Genomic DNA, 21483 nt, shown 5'->3' on the forward strand with positions numbered 1-21483 from the left:
TGGCCCTAGAGGAGAGGAGGGGTCCCACGTAGGGCAGTGTGGGCCCCCACCGTGGGAGCCGAGATTGCCCGTCCACCCCCAGAATGTGTCTTTGTGGGATCTGCACAGATATGAGCTTCCTCGCCTGAGCACCGTGACAGGAACTGCCAGCAATCACGCAGTAAACTTTGTCCGTAAAATATTATAAAATAAAAGCGTGTACATAGACATTGCAGTAAGGCACATAAGGCAGTTAGAATTCTTCAGAGTTTAGGCTCTCTGATTATGAAAACTGCCACTACATTGCAAAGCAAATATTCACAGGCTTGGAAATAAAAATTAAGTGTAAAGATTGTCACATTCAATGAAAAAGAACACTATTTTCATACGAAACTTTGGATAAAGCAGTTATTAACAAGAAAGATAATTTTTAAATTAATTTTTCCTCATAATCAAACATACAGTGAGAGAATGCATAAACAGGCATTTGAATTATATACAAATCATGAAGTCATTTTCAGTTTCTTGTATGACCACAAGTTACAGGACATGTAAGAGAAAACATTAGGATGCAATTATGTAAATTTACATTTAAAATTAAATTCAGACTTACATGAAACTATTTGTATAAAGAGTTAAATATTTTTAGAAAAAAATTGTTCCTCAAGAATCGTCAGCTCTGATTCACTTTGTTATAAAGCAGAAACTAACACACCATTGTAAAGCAATTATACTCCAATAAAGATGTTTTAAAAAAAAAAGAATCATCAGCTCTAGAGTACTAAAATTTATATTTTGAAATAGTTTATCATAAGATTAACCCAATGTTAACTTTACAGCACCATAACTATATAATACTATAACATATAAAGCTATATATTACTATGACTATGTAATACTCTTAACAGCTGCATTAATAGTTGCATCAGCAGAAAGATCCTTCTTAAAATAAAAAAAAATCAAAACTAATTTATGATCTTGCATTTGCAAAGAGTGACTGATGTTGCTTTCAGTTATATCAATTTAAAATGAAGTTACTAAAAGTAACTGAGTTTGCCAAAAAGTAAGTAAAAAATATCATATTATCAATCAACGTATCACATTAATAAAGTATTATTTTTGTATGTAAAATTATGGCATGAAAATATTACTTTTTTCAATTTGTATTACCCTATTATGTTTTATAAGTAATATTTTAGTACCTTAACTATGTTTTTTTCCTCTGCTTTTTGAGCAAGGAGTCTTGTAATTTCATTTTGCACTGGGCCCTGCAGATTATGTATCTAGCCCTGGTCCCCTCACTTCTGCTCTAACATTTTAACCAATATAAACATGGCAGAATGACTCAAAGCCCTACAGACTTCCTCTAATATTCAGATAGCTTTCAATATAGAAGAGGAATAAAGAGAGAGAGAGAGAGAATTGGGGGGAGGGAAGAGTGGAGGGGAAGGAGGAAGAAGAGAGTAATAGAGAAAGAAATCAGTTCATTTGCTTACTTTTGTTTCCTAGGGGCTCCTGTTTCTCCATCAAAATGGGTACAAACACACTGGAGTGGAGATCGGGCAACACTAACATTTTCTCATCTCAACAAGGAAGATGAAGGCCTCTACACAATCCATGTACGAATGGGAGAATATTATGAACAGTACAGCGCTTACGTCTTTGTTCGAGGTAAGACCTGGCAAAAAGCAGAACATCTGAGAATATTTAAAACACCGAGACCATGTCAGTCTATCCAAACATATTTTTGGTAACGCTGAAAGAGCCAATGTAAAAATTTAACCCTGAAGGTACCAGTTGGAAGGTGACCAGTTTCCAGACTATGTTACTGTCACTAGTGTCAGTACTTTCCTCATCTTCAATGAGCCCCCAGAGCAGTGCCCTGTAGGTGTCTGAGTAGAGAGGCTAAATCCTAGTGATGCAAAAAGCTGTCTCAGTTTGAGAAGCTACAATGAAAGAGTGATGGGGACTCACTCTTGAATATCTGTTTTGGAGAGCAAATTTATTACTCCATTCCAGGCCTTTTCTTTATAGCTTTAGTTTTAATGAACTGGGAAACAAGATGCTACAACTGAATCCTTAAGACAAACTATAACTGTTGGTTTTAGGAGTCTTTCTTTTTTCAGCGATGTCTCTAACAGGTCAGACATGTACAAGTGGGAATGTTATTTCTACATGAGATCCTAGCACATCTGGAAGACGATGAACACTTCCAGGCCACAAAGGCAGTACTCTGTGTTCTTTTACGTGATGGTCAGTCAGGTGTGGCCACACAAGGAGACAGAGGAGGGGCTCAGGAAAAGAGTGTATTATACTCATAGGTCCTAGAGAACCACCCAGGGCCACATGGGGAAGCAAAGTCACTACTGGTTGGTCAGGAGGCAGAAGAGGCAGAGGGAGAGCTTAGACCGCAGTCTGTATTGGAGTTCCCGTGGAAAAGGCATGGCAGGGCGGGGTAAACAGTTCAGGATTGGCTGGTGTGAACAACTTCAGCAGACCCTAAGCTACAGGGGTCGTGCTTAGTTGTCTGGTCCCTGGTGCTGAGATGATTAAGGCAGAGGAATATTTCCTCCTGGAGTACACAGGCCAGATGGAGGAGGTGAGCTCTGGACGGGTTAAAATTGGCTAGCCCCCAGAGATGGGGGCAGAAAATCTTTCCCCACCCAGAAAGGCTTTTAAGATGTCAAAATGTCACAATGTACAGAAAATAAACATATAAACAATACAGGTAGACTTGCTAATTTTTTATCTCTTGTGCATTAAATAGAACCATAAACTCCTAGGTGTTTTGATGAGGGTGGAACTTTAGAGGTCATGCAGGTGTCCTTAACTGGGGTCCACAGACTCCCAAGGGGTCTGTGATTATAACTGTACTTCAGTATAATTAGTTTCTTTGGTAAGCTCATGTATTTTATTTTATTTTATGCATTTAAAAACATTGTTCTGAGAAGGGCCCTCTAGGTTTTCTTTACCACTTTGCCAAAGGAGTCTAAAGCACACAAAAATGTTAGGATTCCTCTTAATTTGTTTTTAATAAATTTATTTATTTACTTATTTATTTTTTATTTTTGGCTGCATTGGGTCTTCGTTGCTGCACGTGGGCTTTCTCTAGTTGCAGTGAGCGGGGGCTACTCTTCATTGCGGTGCACGGGCTTCTCATTGCAGTGGATTCTCTTGTTGCAGAGCATGGGTTCTAGGCGCACGGGCTTCAGTAGTTGTGCCACACAGCCTCAGTAGTTGTGGCGCACGGGCTTAGTTGCTCTGCGGCATGTGGGATCTTCCCCGACCAGGGCTCAAACCCATGTCCCCTGCACTGGCAGGTGGATTCTTAACCACTGCGCAACCAGGGAAATTCCTCCCCTTAATTTTAAGATGCAAAAACTATAGCTCAGGAAAGTAACATGATTTACCAAAAGCCTCACAGTTAGAAGCAGAAGTGGGACTAGGATACAGGCCTTCTGATGGCTAACCCAGGATTTTAATTAGGGAATAGGTTAAGCTGCTGAAATGAAAATTTAAAAAAAAGTTTATTTCTGTCCTATGCCCATCAATCCAGAGGCAGGAAGGTGGTCCAGGTGGTTCTGCTCAACTCAGTCATTCAGAGTCCTGGCTCCCATCTATGTTGTTGCTCCACTGCCCCCGTGGTGCTGTCCTGTGTTCCCGTTCCAGCCTGTGGGAAGGGCAGAAATGCAGGGACGCACACATCACTTCTGCATGGTGAACACTCTACCACACATCCACAGGGAGGGAAGCTGGGCAACATGTTGCCTGCAGAAGCTCAGGGGTTCTGGTACTAAAAGGAAACAGGAGGAATGGATACTGGGGAGAGACAGCTGTCTATATACCACACCAGTACTGAACAATAACAAATGATCATTGAATTCTGCCATGGATTCGCAACTGATAAAGATGCACGAATATCTATGCCAGATGAAAAATGGGGCAGACTTCCTCCTGCACAAAAGCATTTGGGAAAAGTCGTATCTTGTGAGGGGAAAAGAGGGGTAGCCCTCTGGGTCAGTTGCAGTAAAAATGGACGCCCTGGAAGTTATCAGCAAGTATGTTTGTTTAAACAAAGCACCCAGATAGACCTGGCCAGATGATAACTGAAAGCAAACAGAGTCTTTGCCTCTGCTCTCAGTCTGACCAGAACCAAAGAGTATCTCTGGTGACTCAAGAAACACTTAAGTTATGCCTTGAGGGTTCCCTTTGTGGACTTTTTCTGGGAGCTCTGACACAGTCCAGGGTTTCCTCAGCAACATTTCTCAGTGCCCACATCCAGAGTCGTGGCTCTCTGCAGGTTGAGGCCAGACTTCAAATGACCAACCACAGACTGGGGGGAAGGGATTGAAATTTATCATTAGGTCAATTTTCATATCCACAAAATAAGGGAAGATTCTAAAATGTATCAGATGTTGATGTGAGAGAATTGAAAAGATTCATGGGGAAGACAAAATTGCAAAGACAAATTTCAGAAATCGAGTTGTGAATTTAACTTTTAGAAGAAGATTTCCCCTGTAAGTTTATTTTAAATGATATATTTTAGATTCTTTTAAAAAAATCTTTATTGAGATATAATTACACACCATAAGAGTCAACCATGCTAAGTGGACAGTGCTTTTCAGAATATTCATAGAGCTGTGCACCCACCGTCTACAATCCAGCTTAGAACATCCCCTTCACCCCAAAGAGATTTCTTGTGCCCCTTCCCCACTCCCATCCCTAGTCTAGCCCCCAGACAGCCACTAATCTACTCCCTGCCTCTATAAACTGTCTTTTCTGAACATTTCCGGATATCATATGTGATCTTTTACTTTTGTCTTTTTTCATTGAGCCTATGTTTTGAGGTTCTTTATGTTGGTACCTTGTTCCTTTTTATTGCTGACTAATATTGCACTGTATGGATATGCCTCATTTTGTGTGTCCATTCACCAGTTGATGGACAATTGGATTGTTTCCACTCTCTGACTATTATGAATAATGCTGCTGTGAACATTTGTGCTCCTATTCATGGACCTAGGCTTTCACTTCTCTTGGGTAGATAGCTACAAGTGGAACTGCTGGGTCATATGTTAAATTTGTGTTTAATTTTTTGAGAAACCGCCAAAGTGTTTTAAGTGACATTTTATGGTTTTTTTTTTTTTTAAACTTTGAGCTGCATGAGGCCATTTCAATGCATTTTTTAGAGCTCTGGTATTTTGCTGCTTAGAAAATAGCTTCTGAACCAGAATGATCAGTGTAGAAAGCACCATATGTCTGCGGAAACACATTCCAGAGCTATACATATTTGGCCAGTTTTTTATTACATACATAATATGTGTTCTTTCTGAAAAAATAGATAATATAAATAAGAAAAAAAAGAAAAGCCATCGTAAGTCTAACATCCAGAGATACCTGAAGTTATCATTTTATCACATATTCTTCTAGACTTTTATATATTCTTTCCTCCCCTTCCCACACACATGGCAGGGAGGAAAGAAAGATGATACAATGATAAAGGATGGGATATAAATGTCATGAAAAAAGAATTACAAATGAAAAATAAATTATGAAAAAGTTTTCACTAGTAATCAAAGTAATAAAATTAATCTATCACACTGAAAAGATTTACAAGGTTTTAAAATCCACTGGGATGAAGGAATGGAGGGACCAGCACTCCCACACATTGCTGGTGAGTGTAAATCGGTTTAGCTTTTCTCAGGGTGTTTTGCCACTATGTATCAACAGTGAGCATTTCCCAACGATTCTAGTTCTAGGAATTTAAGCGGACAAAGCTGAAAAAACTGTTTGTTTGGGGGAAAATCTGGAAGGAATCTAGATATCCACCAATGGGAACTGAAAATTAAGTATAATAAATATTCCATATAAACACACAGATACAGCACAGCAATGAAAACTAATGATGTATACTTACTAATATGAAAATATATTTAAAAAACAGTTTACATGAAACTATATAGTCCAATCCCACTTTTATTTAAAAAACAAACACTTTTAAAAAAAATTGGAGTATAGCTAATTTACATTGTTGTGAAAAACAATTACTTTTGAGTTTATAAATATACGGAAAAAAATCTAGACAAATATGTTAGTATTAGTAATCTCTGAGTTATGGAATTAAGAGGGATTTTAACATGTATTTTTTATTACATATATTTTACAAGCAGACACTACTTTTATAATAAAGATAAACAATAAAATTACTTACATTTTGATAAAAGTTATTAAATAGCCTGTGTCAGAGGTCAGAATATAAAGAGTAGCAGGCTAATCTTTGGCCTAATTAATCAAAGCTACAAAATGTTTGACCATTTGGAGGGTTGGGAGAAGGAAGGGCAGAGGCTAAGAAGAGGATTGACGTTGCCCAAGTGGGTGCTGTGGGCCAGTCGCTCTGTAGCAGCTGCTGGGAGCCAAGAGCACAAGTGTGAAGCAATACAGCATGGTATTTGGATTTGGCTTCCAGCAGCTGCTATACAGAACTGTGTTTTGAAAGATTGTCAAGTCCACATGGCAAATGGCATATTCCAAGCAATTTTATAGAAATGCTGAGAAATGGCTCCCTAAATGTCTGCTGTCTGCCAGGCTCTGTTACATACAATGGATTTATCTATCAACACCAATGTTGCTGGTTGTTACATTATGGGCTTTTTGCTAAAAAGGGACATGGCTAGAGGTTGCCAGCTGTCCCCCTCGCAGCTGAGCAGCTATTAGGTCTGTTGACTTCAGCATCTCCACCTCCATCCTAGCTCTGCTCCACCTTCACCATCAGCAGACCTTCTCCCCACCATCCAGTGCTCTGAAAGCCTAAAAGGAACAAAGTTTCTTCCCACCAAAATGCCCATTTGCCGTTGTGTGGCATGCAGGAATTCTGCATTGTTTTAGGCACGATGATTTGGTTACAATCTCCTATAGCACTTATGCAGGAGATATTATCCTGCGGGTTCATGGGTTCATGCAGGTTCATGGGGCAAGAAACAGAATGTTCCAAACCGAACTGATTTAAGATCTTCACAGATAATGCACAGCCCTGTTAGCAAATGTTTCAGTAACTTATGAATTACAGAAGTATAGATCATAGGAAAAGAAAGTGTTTATTATTCAGTCAACAAGAGTGTTTTCCCTGGGTGAGTGGCTCCTACATGTCTCAGCCTCCTCTCCTACTAATTCCTGTTGTTAAAGGGTTGACCAGATGTCAAGTGGAATTGGCAAATGTGGTTCCCCTCCCCTTGGGACTCTGACTCTTATCTTAATCATTTTCACTTAAAAGGCTACTATGGGGTTATTTTCATTCCCCTTCCTTTCCTCCTAAAAACACCCCTGAGTTACTAATTTATCTGTGCATACACTGCTGAGGGGACCCACTGTCAGAGGATCCCATTTCATGAACAGTCATTGAACTCTGTTTCTTGTATAGTCTTGGACTTTTACTAAACTCAGATAAACTAAGCTCAGATGTGGCTATTTCATCAGAGTTACTTTCGCAAGGATCTTCAGCTTGGGAACAAACATTTAATTAAAATGAATGTTTTTGTTTCTCTTCCAAAATGGTGGTCCCAGCATAGGGATGGGCAAAGCTTCTTGGTTCTTCTTCTCTTGTGGATGTATCTAGAAGGTGACAAGAAGGGGCTGTTTGTTCCCCTTTGGAGCCGTTCATAGTTTCCGAGTAACACTGCACAATAATTATATTAAGAACAGACTTCCTGACATAACTTACATCAGACTTTTCTGATAGCAGTCCCCAACATGTCCTTATTTATTTTCTTTTAGAACATGTTGGGCAGGCAAGGGCCATGAGGCAGAGGTCATGGGTCCTTTTCAGAGCCCTTCCTAGCATAATGTTCCTTGTACTGATGGTGAAAAGCACACATTGTTATTTTGGTAAGCAAATTACAAAATTGAAGATTGCTCGACTGGGGCAAAAGGTATAGCCACTGCGGTGGTGTGGTAAGAAATGTCTGCACTAAGACCTTGGCCTTTGGGGCTGACAGAGCACATCTGAGAGGGTTAACAGGATCCTTCTGTATCCCCACAGATGCTGATGCAGAGATTGAAGGAGCCCCAGCCTCTCCCTTGGATGTGGTGTCCTTGGATGCCAACAAAGATTATATCATCATCTCTTGGAAACAGCCGGCAGTGGATGGAGGGAGTCCTATTCTGGGATATTTTATTGATAAGTTAGTACTTAGTCTAACTTCAGTTAGAGTGATTTGGTCATAGAGACACATGCTTGATTTCTCCCACCATTTCTAGGTGAAGTGTTTTCTTTATTGGTCTCCTCTCCCTCTTTTCTCTGTGTCTCTGTCCCTGTCTGGTGTGTATGTATATATATATGTATATACACATACCTACCTGTTTACCTAAATTCCAGAGATAATCCTTGAATTGTACTACCAACCCAAGTCACTAATTTGGCGAGAATATTATGAATTTGTTCACCTAATAGAGGCCACTTTAGAAATGAAATAGCTGGTATTCAATATGCTTAATGTCCATATTCTTAGTCTGTCAGTAATTTAAGAATATTAAGTAATTTAAAGAATAATACTCTAAGATTACTAAGAAAATCTCATTTATATCACAGGATTCAAGTTTGACAAAGAAATAACAAATATCCATAGTATTAAACTGTTTTATCTACAAATCGTTGCTGTTTACATTCTCCAAAACTTAGAGACTTTATATTTATAGTAAATGGGTCTTACATATGAATTATCCAGTGAGCTTGGCCAATTTAGAAACAAATTTAGATTACTGACCTAAATACATTATTGTCTGACTTAGTTTCTTTTCAGATAGTTGCTCCAATTCTCTTCCATTTTTGAGTAATAACCCTGACTGTAAAAACCACTAGGGGCAGATAATCTATGCCACTGTAGTATGACAGGTTTGTACCAAGGTGGATTAAACTTAATATTTATAGCAGTAAGTAAGTGTATGCCTACTGGGCTCAGTACCAACCAGAGAAATATTTATAATAGATTATACTTTATTTAACCGTACACTAAATGTTTCCACGTTATTTCATCATTGAATAATGATGAACTGTGAAGTTTTAGATATATTCTTTTTTAAAAATATGCATCTGTATTTTAATTAAAAACATAACTATCTACCTTTGTAAAAGTACCCCTCTATGTAAATGCACCATTTTTTTTACAAATCTAGTAAGATTCTTTTTAAAAAAATTTTTTAATTTAATTTTATTTTTTTATACAGCAGGTTCTTATTAGTTCTCTATTTTATACATATTAGTGTATATATGTCAGTCCCAATCTCCCAATTCATCCCAACACCACCACCCACCCCGCCATTTTCCCCCTTTGGTGTCCATATGTTTGTTCTCTGCATCTGTGTCTCTATTTCTGCCCTGCAAACTGGTTCATCTGTACCATTTTTCTAGATTCCACATATATGCATTAATATATGGTATTTGTTTTTCTCTTTCTGACTTACTTCACTCTGTATGACAGTCTCTAGATCCATCCACGTCTCTACAAATGACTCAATTTCGTTCCTTTTTATGGCCGAGTAATATTCCATTGTATATATGTACCACATCTTCTTTATTCATTCGTCTGTCGATGGGCATTTTTTTTTTTTTTTTTTTTTTTTGTGGTACGCGGGCCTCTCACTGTTGTGGCCTCTCCCGCTGTGGAGCACAGACTCCGGACGCGCAGGCCCAGCGGCCATGGCTCACGGGCCCAGCTGCTCCGCGGCATGTGGGATCTTCCCGGACCGGGGCACGAACCCGTGTCCCCTGCATCGGCAGGCAGACTCTGAACCACTGTGCCACCAGGGAAGCCCTGTCGATGGGCATTTAGGTTGCTTCCATGACCTGGCTATTGTAAATAGGGCTGCAGTGAACATTGGGGTGCATGTGTCTTTTTGAATTATGGTTTTCTCTGGGTATATGCCCAGTGGTGGGATTACTGGGTCATATGATAATTCTATTTTTCATTTTTTAAGGAACCTCCATACTGTTCTCCATAGTGGCTGTATCAATTTACATTCCCACCAACAGGGCAAGAGGGTTCCCTTTTCTCCACACCCTCTCCAGCATTTGTTATTTGTAGATTTTCTGATGATGCCCATTCTAACTGGTGTGAGGTGATACCTCATTGTAGTTTTGATGTGCATTTCTCTAATAATTAGTGATGTTGAACAGCTTTTCATGTGCTTCTTGGCCATCTGTATGTCTTCTTTGGAGAAATGTCTATTTAGGTCTTCTGCCCATTTTTGGATTGGGTTGTTTGTTTTTTTAATATTGAGCTGCATGAGCTGTTTATATATTTTGGAGATTAACCCTTTGTCCATTGATTCGTTTGCAAATGTTTTCTCCCATTCTGAGGGTTGTCTTTTCGTCTTGTTTGTAGTTTCCTTTGCTTTGCAGAAGATTTTAAGTTTCATTAGGTCCCATTTGTTTATTTTTGTTTTTATTTCCATTACTCTAGGAGGTGGATCAAAAAAGATCTTACTGTGATTTATGTCAAAGAGTGTTCTTCCTATGTTTTCCTCTAAGAGTTTTATGGTGTCCGGTCTTACATTTAGGTCTTTAATCCATTTTGAGTTTATTTTTGTGTATGGTGTTAGGGAGTGTTCTAATTCCATTCTTTTACATGTAGCTGTCCAGTTTTCCCAGCACCACTTATTGAAGAGACTGTCTTTTCTCCATTGTGTATCCTTGCCTCCTTTGTCATAGATTAGTTGACCATAGGTGCATGGGTTTATCTCGGGGCTTTCTATCCTGTTCCATTGATCTATATTTCTGTTTTTGTGCCAGTACCATATTGTCTTGATTACTGTAGCTTTGTAGTATAGTCTGAAGTCAGGGAGTCTGATTCCTCCAGCTCTGTTTTTTTCTGTTTTGTCCATCACTCTCTCTCCCTTAGGTGTGAGGTGGGCACAGACAGCTGGTCTCAGTGCAATGACACACCTGTGAAGTTTGCTCGTTTCCCAGTCACTGGATTGATAGAAGGTCGTTCTTACATATTCCGAGTTCGAGCTGTGAACAAAACTGGAATAGGTCTCCCCTCTCGTGTTTCCGAGCCTGTGGCTGCTCTGGATCCAGCTGAGAAAGCTAGACTTAAAAGTAAGCATTTTTCATTTTACAGGATCATCTTGAATTTTTTTTATATGCCTGAAATAGATCCTATTGCAAGGTTATTCCTCCACCCTCCACTAGAGGGAGAAGAGAATAAGAAATCCTTTACTGATCAGAAAAATCCAGGGGAAAAAAAAGACAAAAACAAAAAAGTATTTGTTTTTTGACTCATCTGTTCACTAAGGGCTTTATTTTATGTTATTTTTATTTGATTCAGAAAACTTTGCCTTATTTGACTGAGTTACAGGCATTGTGTTTGAAATGAAATATGAAAACCAAAAGGCTAGAGAGCTTTTTTTTTTTTCATTTTATTAGCATAGTTCAAATATACTTTTCTTTCTGGTTCATTTTCTTAAAATTGTAAGGTAGTTTTCTTAATCTTGAATTTATCCCTTAGAGCATTAGTACTCAACACTGTGAATTTCTTTATATCAAAGGAAAAACACATTTACAACACATCGTGTCTGTTCTGTACTCGGGTTTCCTGTGTTAGAGTCAAAAATAATCTTTTCATATATTTAGCCTCTAAGTCTCAATGTCAAAATTGTGGTACATGAATTATGCTCTGCATTTGTTTCATGGGAACCAATACAGCATCCTTAATAATAGGGACCTTAAAATGACATTAAAAGAATTGTTGGAATTTCATATTTCAGTCTATACCAGATTTCTCAACCTTGGCCCTATTGACATCTTAGGCCAGGTAATTCTATGTTGTAGGGGGCTGTCCTGTGCATTGTAAGGTGTTTAGCAGCATCCCTGGCCTCTACTCGCTAGATGCCTATGGTCCCCCCACCCCCTCCTCCCCAACCCCCTCCCCCCAACCCCCATCGTGACAATCAAAATTGTCTCCAGACATTACCACATGTCCCTGGGGGGCAAAATCACCCTAGTTGAGGACTACTGGTCTATGCAATTTATAACATTTTCAGTGTTATTCTTCACCTTAAGTACATGTAGTGGCATCATAAAAATCTAAGTAAAATAATGTCACCTTCTCTCTGGAGACTTTTCTTATCAGGCTCCTTGATTACTCTCCAATCACTTTTCACCCACTGTCTAACTTCTCTCCCTCTTTCCTAATTCCATCTCATACTTTCATTTACTCCTCTTTAATAAATTTCAATGAAAGTAAGATTTGTTGGGATTGAAAATGAGTTATCTTGCTTATCACCTTTCTGTTTTTGCACACACTGGTGAAAAGTCCCTCACTTGAAGCAGGAGTTGAATCATTCTCTCTTTCTGATGTCTTTCTGATATCACAGAAATGAATTTCCTCTTTAACTTTATACTGCCTGTCTCACTCATTTTCCTTACTCGGGATCTAAACTGCTTTCCTCTGTAAGTAACACTTTCAAAATTAATGGAAAGAAATCTCTTTCGTTGAGCTTTACTACAGGATCAGCGCCCCTCTCCCCTTTCATCTTCATTATGACATCAATAACGGCCCGGCTTACAATTGTTCCTGAAAGGTTTCTCCCAATTAAATGCTATCTCTCAAGAAGGGTGAGAGAACCTACGTGTTTCAGGAGATACATGGGGAACAGTGTATGAACACAGGCTGTTTACCTCACCTGTGTCAGTACAGTTCCGGAAACATGGACTCTAGCAGACTGTGAGTTGTTTGAGAACAGAGACTGTGCCCCCTCTCCCCAAAATACCATGTGCATGCTTGGTAAGACTCACTAAGAAGGTACATAATTAAACTAGTAACAAACCCATGTGGGACTAATCTGGCCAGTTTACCAATTTCTCAGTGCAGCTGAACTGCATTTGTGAATGTTTCTGATTTTTGTATTTATCTCTGTCAGGTCGCCCCTCAGCACCCTGGACTGGACAGATCATTGTCACTGAGGAGGAACCGACAGGTAAAAGCCACGTTTTCCCCAGATAGTATTGCCAGTGCTCTGCTATGCAGTTTGGCTTTTGTTGTGAGGCTACAGTGTATATTATTTAAGTGTTTTGGAAAGAACATTCTGAAATATTTGGAGATCATGAAGTAACTTATGTTGTCAGAGAATCGCTTTTTTTAAAAGCTTTATTGAGGTATAGTGACATACACTAAACTGCATGTCTGTAAAATGAGCAATGTGATAAATTTTACATGTGCAAACACCTGTGAACCCATCACTGTGATCAAAATAAGGAACATATTCATCACCCCTAAATTTCCTCATACCCCTTTGTAATACCTCCCTCCTGCCCCTTCCTCATCTCCAGGCCATCACTGATCTGCTTTCTTTCACTATCGTTTGTGTTGTCCACAATTTTAGATCAATGGAATCATACTCATTTTTGTCTGGTTTCTTTCACTCAGCATAATTATTTTGAGATTTATCCATATTGATGCATGTATCAGTTTATTCCAATTTATTTATACCTTCACCATTGAAAGCTTCTATGAACCTCCTTGTTAAGTGTTTTTGTGGACATACACTTTCATTTCTCTTGGATAAATACCCAGTGTTTGAATGGATAGGTCATCTGATAGATGTTTGTTTAATTTGTTTGTTTGTTTGTTTGTTTGTTTAATTTTTAAAGAAATTGCCAACTGTTTTCCAAAATGGTTGTACCATTTTACATTCCCATCTGCAGTAGTCCAGAGTTTCAGCTGCTCCACACTGTAACCAGTTCGTGGTATGATCAGTCTTTTTAATTTTAGCCTTTCTAATTGGTGCATAGTGGAGTTTTGTACCATGGTGGTATTTCATAGTAGGTGTATAGTGGTCTTAAGTTGCACTTCCCTAATACTGTTGAGCACCTTTTCACGTGCTTATTTGCCATTTTTGCATCATATTTGACATCTTTGCCAAATCCAAGTTCATTCAGATATTCTCCCTTTTTTTTTTCTAGACATGTTATAGCATTAGCTCTTACATTTCAATCTATGATCCATTTCAAATTAATTATTTCTATATTGTGTGGATTAAGGGTCTAAGTTATTATTATTATTTTGCATATGGCTATCCAGTTATTTCAGCAATATCTGTTGAAAAGATTATTTTTTTCCCATTGAATTGCCTTGGCACCATTGTCCAAATCAATTGATAGTATATTTGTGGATCTATTTCTGGAATCTTTATTGGTCAATTTTATTTTCTCTACACCAGTACCACACTGTCTTGATTACTGTAGCTTTTATAAGCTTCATGGGTTTTTTTTTGTTTTGTTTTGTTTTGTTTTGCGGTACACGGGCCTCTCACTGTTGTGGCCTCTCCCATTGTGGAGCACAGGCTCTGGACACGCAGGCTCAGCGGCCGTGGCTCACGGGCCCAGCCGCTCCGCGGTGTGTGGGATCTTCCTGGACCGGGGCACGAACCCATGTCCCCTGCATCAGCAGGCGGACTCTCAACCACTGCACCACCAGGGAAGCCCAAGCTTCATGTTTTTTTAAAACTTCACAGTTTTGCAATCAGGTAGTATAAGTCCTCTAATCTTTTTTTTTCCCCACAGTTGTTTCAGCTGTTCTAAGTCTTTGCATTTCCATGTAGAATTTAAAATCAGCTTATCAATTTCTACAAAAAAAAAAAAACCTGCTGGGATTTCAGTTGAGTCTTTTATTCTTCGTGATTTTCTATCTACTCATTCTATCAATTACTTTTTTAAATTATTTTATTTTATTTATTTATTTTTGGCTGCATTGGGTCTTCGTTGCTACGCAGGCTTTCTCTGGTTGTGGCCAGCAGAGGCTACTCTTCGTTGTGGTCCGTGGGTTCCTCATTGCGGTGGCTTCTCTTGTTGCAGAGCATGGTCTCTAGGCATGCGGGCTTCAGTAGTTGTGGCTCGCAGGCTCTAGAGCGCAGGCTCAGTAGTTGTGGCGCACGGGCTTAGTTGCTCCGCGGCATGTGGGATCTTCCCAGACCAGGGCTTGAACCTGTGTACCTTGCTTTGGCAGGCAGATTCTTAACCACTGTGCCACCAGGGAAGCCCCTCTATCAATTATTGATAAAATAGTGATGATATCTCCAACTAAATGGTGGATTTAAATGCTTCTTATAGTTTTATCAGGTTTGGTTTCATGTGTTTTGAGGCTCTGTTATTAGATGCATAAACATTTTTATTGTTATATCCTCTTATGCACTGACCACTTGAATATTAGGAAGTGACTCCTTTTATCCACGGTAATACATTTTTGCTTGGAAATCTGTTTTGTCTGATATGAATATAACGACCCCAGCTTTCCTTTGATTAGTGTTAGCATGACATATGATTTCCTTCCTTTTACTTTTAACCTATGTGTCTTTGTATTTAAATCATGTTTCTTGTAGGCAGCATATAATTGGGCCTTGCCTTTTTATGCAATCTGGTAATCTTTACCTTTTAATTGGGGTGTTTGAGCTATTTACATTTCATGTGATTATTGATATGGCTGCATTTAAATCTACCATCTTGCTAGTTGTTTTCTATCTGTTCCATCTATTCATTTGCTTTCTTTTCCCTCTTTCTACTTTCTTTTGGATTAAATATCTTTTATTATTCCATTTTATCTATGTTATCTTATTAGCTATAATTATTTTTTTCTTTTATAGTAGTTTGGAATTTATAATATACATCATATGACAATGTACCTTCAAGTAATATTATCCTACTTCACATGTAGTATAAGAACTTACAGCAGTATCATTCCATTTACCCCTCCTAGCCATGGTGGTGTTGTTATGTATTTTATTTGTTTATATATTATAAACTCTATGATACGATGTTATTATTTTGGTTCAAATAGTCACAAAGCTTTCAAAGAAATCTTAAAAGTATGAAAAAAGTTTTCAGTATTCACTCACATTTTTACCATTTCTGTTGCTTTTTATTTCTTTGTGTAGATGTGGATTTCCATCTGATGTGATTTTCTTTCCACCTAAGGCATTTCCTTTAATATTTCTTGTAGTGCAATCCTGCTGGTTATGAATTATTTTATTATTTGTATGTTTGCGAGAGTCTGTATTTCGTCTTCATTTTTGGACTATATCTTCACCAGCTATAGAATTCTAGGTTGACAGTCTTTCTTTAGAGGTTGGTCCATTGTAATATAGGTCTGCACTGTAAGAATGACTGCTATCATTTTTTTTCCTGTCATTCTTATTTGTGTTGTTCTGTATGTAATGTATTTTTTTCCCCATGTCTGCTTTTAAGATATTCCCTTTATCACTGGCTTTAGAAATTTGATTATGATGTGCATTTGTGTAGTTTCCTTCATATCTTGTGCTTGGCATTTGCAAGTTCCTTGAATCTGTGCATTTATGGTTTTCATCAGATTTGGAAAATTTTTTTCACATTATTTCTTTAAATATTTTTTTCTATACTCCCCTCTCTCTTCTCTTCTTCAGGAACTCCAAATACATGCCTCTTGAAACCACAGCTCAGTGATGCTGTGTTCATTTTTCCTATCAGTCTTTTTTTCTTCCTGTGTTTCATTTCTTTTGTGTTACTTTCTACTGCTATGTCATTAATTTTACTATTCTTCTCTTCTTTAGCCTCTAACCTACTGTGAATTCCAGGCAATGTATTCGTTGTAAAAGACTTTGTAGTTTTCATCTTAGAAATTAATTTATATTATTTTTATATTTTCCATGTCTTTAATTATCATCTTTAATCTTTAGCCTCTTGAACATATGGAATATATTTATAATAACTGTCTTTATGTCCTTGTCTACTAATTCTATCATTTGGGACATTTCTGGTTTTGTTTCATTGATTGATTTTTGTCCTCATCATGGGTTGTATTTTTTTGCTTCTTTGCATACTTGGCGATTTTTTTTTTTTTTTTTTTGGCTGTGCTTCGTGTCTGTTGGGGTCTTAGTTCCCTGACCAGGGATTGAACCCAGGCCCTCGGCAGTGAGAACACTAACCATTGGACCACGAGGGAATTCCCTGGTCTTTTTTTTTTTTTTTTTTTATGAGATGCCAGCCATTTTGAATTTATGTTGTTTGGTGCTGGATATTTTTTTATTTCTATAAATATTCTTGAGCTTTGTTTTGGGGAAACAATTTGATTCTTTCAAGGTTTGCTTTTGTTTGGTGGAATCAGAGCAGCCTTTAGTGCAGCCATAATTTGGCTGAATTACAGAGGTAGTACCTTTCTGAGTACTCCTCTGGATGCCCCATGAGTTAGGAGATTTCCAGTCTGGCTGGTGGGAACATGAACTCTCCCAGGTCCTTTGAGAGCTTTGAGAATTTTTCCATCCAGTTCTTTTGTGTGGGTGTTCCTGGACTCAGGTGCTTTCCTTGTATGCATGTGCTGATCAATACTCAGGTGAATACTCCAAAGGGACCCCCTCAGGTCTCTGAAGCCTTTCTCTCTGTGCAGACTTTTCCTCCCCATGACTCTCTCTGTGCACACTTTGCCCTCCCTGGAATTCCAGCTTCTTCTCCTCCACTCAGGGAGACTGCCAGGCTCCACCTGGGTTTCTCTTCCTGAGCTGCTGCCTTGAAACTCCCTCCAGACAGTAAGCTGGGACAGTGGTAGGGCTCACCTAATTTTCCAGCTATGGGGTATCATTGTCCTATGATGATTGATGTCCAATGTCTATAAATGGTCATTTCATATATTTTGCTCATTATTTTAGCTGTTTCACATGGAAGGGCCGCTCCAATGTCAAGAACTGTGGAGGGTCTAAAACTTCACCCTGTTTACTAGCCAGCAAGTTTCATAGCAGCTTCATAGATGCTGACAAAAGGCATGAGACTCCCAGGTCAGAGAGAAAGGGCTCTGTTACCCACAGCACAGCAGACAGAATGAGCTTCATATTCTCACTGGTCCCCCTGCTCCCCTGAGCCCCACAGGGCGATGTGGAGCCACACATGTGGACATTGCCCACGCAGAGATCTGCGTCACAGCTGAGAAAGCTTGCCCTTAGGAAACCCCAGTCTTACAAGGGAGCGGCTCACCAACCTACTCAAAGTTTCTTGGAGAAAGACATTATCTTTACTATTCCAGTGAGAAACAACTCTCTGACCTAGAGGATATACTATTTCTATATTCCAAGGTTGTTTGCCACCCAAGCATACTTGAAAAGATATTCAGTTAAAAAGCTGATTTAAGATGTGCAGAAGGGCTTCCCTGGTGGCACAGTGGATAAGAATCCACCTGCCAGTGCAGAGGACACAGGTTCGAGCCCTGGTCTGGGAAGATCCCATATGCCGCAGAGCAACTAAGCCTGTGTGCCACAACTACTGAGCCTGCGCTCTAGAGCCTGCCAGCCACAAGAGAAGCCACTGCGATGAGAAGCCCACGCCCCACAATGAAGTGTAGCCCCTGCTCGCCACAACTAGAGAAAGCCTGCACGCAGCAACAAAGACCCAACGCAGCCAAAAATAAAATAAATTTATAAAAAAAAGTAAGATGTGCAGAAAACATAGCTTGTATCATTGCTACTGTTTTTCAGGACTGTAAGGAAATTAAAATTGTCAAACAAAGAAAGTAAAATTGTGGCTATGAGTGAATGAATGAATGAAAGTTTTAGGAAGAATTTTAGAGACAAGGTACCTCTTTTTACTGTGGAGCAGCAATTAGCTCTTCCTCTCTCTGTGACTCTGAGTGTCCTGGGCTTCCCAAGTGTGTGCCCCTCACTCTTCCCTGTTGTTTTTCAGAGGGTATTGTTCCAGGACCCCCCACAGACCTCTCTGTCATCGAGGCCACACAGAGCTACGTGGTGCTGAGCTGGAAGCCCCCCCGTCAGCGTGGCCATGAGGGCATCCTCTACTTTGTAGAAAAGGTAAGACTCTGGGATCAACGTTATACCTCTTGCCACTTCCTCAAGATTTCTTTAAGGAAGTAGAGATTAAATTTCTATTGTGTCCTGAACTTTTTAAACTCTTATAAACTATGAACTATTTCTATAGAAAAATGTGTATCACACAGAACTTTGCCTTAAAGTTCAGGGGGTTTATGGATCCCTGAGGGTCACCCATAGACTCCTACAAGGTCCACAGACCCCAACTCATAACCCTTCTAAAAAGAGAAATATTCCTGAAACTGTAGATTGCCTCTGTGACACTGTTTTCTCGACACTTTTTCTGTCTCCCTTGCCCTAGAAATGCCTTTTCATGTCTCTGCACATGTCCTTCTGGTAGATGGGCGAGAGGAATAGAAGTTACAATACTTTCAAATGGCTGCAAGAGTGAAGACAGAAAGTCCTCACGTGCTCCCTCGAGCTTGGCTGACACTACTCTAAGTGCCGGTGGGAGGGTGGGGTCAGGGGTTACAATCAAGAAAGATACTGGCTAGTTCTTTCCCTCAAATATCTTACAATTATATTGTAGTTATCTTGGAGAGGGCAGCATACAATGAAGGCCTAAAATGGGTGGAATGATGAGAATTATATGTGAATCTATCCTATACCCATATTTGAGGAGAGTTCTAATAAGTATTTATGCTGAGAAAATGGAGAAAAACAAGACCTGGACAAGACATTATCTGGGAGAGCTACCCCAGCTGCAAGTGCACAGGGGAGCACCTGCCAGGCAAGGCACAGGGCCCGGGGTGGGTGGAGGAAGTCTGCGCCTAAAGGGATCATTGGTACTGGAAAAGGGCATTTAAAGAGAATGTGCTGAAACTGAGGTTCAAAATCCATTGTTAAGAAGGTTTTGATTAGGATATAATTGAAAAAAATTAAAATAAGTTTATCTTATCTTGTATGTAAGAACATTTTTATTGGCAGTTATGCACCATTTTTTAGAACAATGAATGAAACAACTGTTTGTACTTTTTTGTTATATTTTATTTTTATAAAATTCTGTGATAGCATGTTAAGGTATCATTTACATTTTGCTTTCATAGCAAAATCATAGAAAAGGTCTTTTTTTTTTTTTGCAAAAATATTATGGAGTTCAATTAATTTTCCTAAAGTCCTCTCTTTTACCTTTAATGCTACTCTGATCATTCAATTTCAGAACACCTACTAGATCACCTTCCCTGACAATTATTACAAGAGAATAGATATCATAGGAATATAGGTGTAGGCAAGCATCTGCAAATTAGGTAACAACATAAAGCAATATTCAACTATCTTTATGGCCTTTTAATTATTTCTTTTTTTTTTTTTTTTTCTTTTTGCGGTATGCGGGCCTCTCACTGTTGTGGCCTCTCCCGTTGCGGAGCACAGGCTCCGGATGCGCAGGCCCAGCGGCCATGGCTCACGGGCCCAGCCGCTCCGCGGCATATGGGATCCTCCCAGATCGGGGCACGAACCCGTATCCCCTGCATCGGCAGGCGGACTCTCAACCACTGCGCCACCAGGGAGGCCCTTAATTATTTCTAATTAGCAGCTCTTGAGAAAATTATACTGGAGCTAAAAACACTAGGGGCTGTGATTTCCCTTTATTAATTATTATACTTTTCTTTGATGAGGACATTTAACTCACATCTTTGAGGAGCTTTCCTCACTTGCTTCTTATCCCTAACAAATCGGTAACAATAAGTGGATCATCTCTTCAAAGTGTAATATGGACATCTTCAAAGAAAGACTGATTTTACCAAAATAATACTAAAAATTTATATTTTTATTAATTTTTGTATTTTCTAGATATTAGCTTCAAATAAAATATAACTTGAGTAGCATTCTTGATTAAAAATATTTTCCCTCGGGCTTCCCTGGTGGCGCAGTGGTTGAGAGTCTGCCTGCCGATGCAGGGGACACGGGTTCGTGCCCCGGTCCGGGAAGATCCCACATGCCACGGAGCGGCTGGGCCCGTGAGCCATGGCCGCTGAGCCTGCACGTCCGGAGCCTGTGCTCCGCAACGGGAGAGGCCACAACAGTGAGAGGCCCGCGTACCACAAAAAACAAACAAAAAAACAATTTTCCCTCAATTTTTTTTAATAGAGGACAAGACAAAGAGTGATAAGAGTGATTCACTTCCTGGTGTGTTTAATACACCCTCCCCAGTGAATCCTTTTGAAATGCTCCACATGAAGATAGTTCTGAATAAGCTCTGTGACAGTAATTACCATCTTTCTTAGAATAATGACACAGTAAGAACCTACTACCGAGGCCTTTTCTTGAGATGAGTCAACTTTAGCTTCTGTTGAGCATCTCCTCTGGTCACATAAACTCGAATTTCTCCACGAAAGTCTGTCACTTTTCCAGGCCTAAATACGTGAGCCGGGTTAAAATTTAAATGTTCTTCCAGCACTGCACCTGTTCGTATGGAACAGAAGGGACATTTATGAGTGCGGCATGGGTAAAGAGGCCTGTACAGGTACCGCAGATAGACAAAAGGGCCAGGACATTGAGGTAGTAGGGGAGCAGCACACATCCAGAGACCTGGGGCACATTTACAGAGGAACTATCCAAATGCTAGACCATTCTCCTGAGCCAAGTCTCAGATTATCTCTGATGAACCACTTCTATCTAATACGTTGACCTTTCTTAAGGGAGATGTTCCCATGCTCTCGTCCTGTGGCGAGT

At 39.4% G+C, this 21483-nt stretch overlaps 1 protein-coding gene across 1 annotated transcript in view; it reads left to right on the top strand.

The window, feature by feature from the left end:
• The window catches only part of MYOM1 (myomesin 1), a 139081-nt gene that overhangs the window by 50663 nt on the left and 66935 nt on the right, over positions 1–21483 (top strand). The window contains exons 10-14 of the mRNA XM_060118589.1: positions 1489–1650; positions 8012–8153; positions 10869–11068; positions 12892–12948; positions 18668–18792. Coding sequence (XP_059974572.1) covers positions 1489–1650; positions 8012–8153; positions 10869–11068; positions 12892–12948; positions 18668–18792 — 686 coding nt within the window. The remainder of the gene's footprint in view (positions 1–1488; positions 1651–8011; positions 8154–10868; positions 11069–12891; positions 12949–18667; positions 18793–21483) is intronic.

The sequence above is a fragment of the Mesoplodon densirostris genome, chromosome 15 (assembly GCF_025265405.1).
Source record: "Mesoplodon densirostris isolate mMesDen1 chromosome 15, mMesDen1 primary haplotype, whole genome shotgun sequence".
NCBI lineage: Eukaryota > Metazoa > Chordata > Mammalia > Artiodactyla > Ziphiidae > Mesoplodon > Mesoplodon densirostris.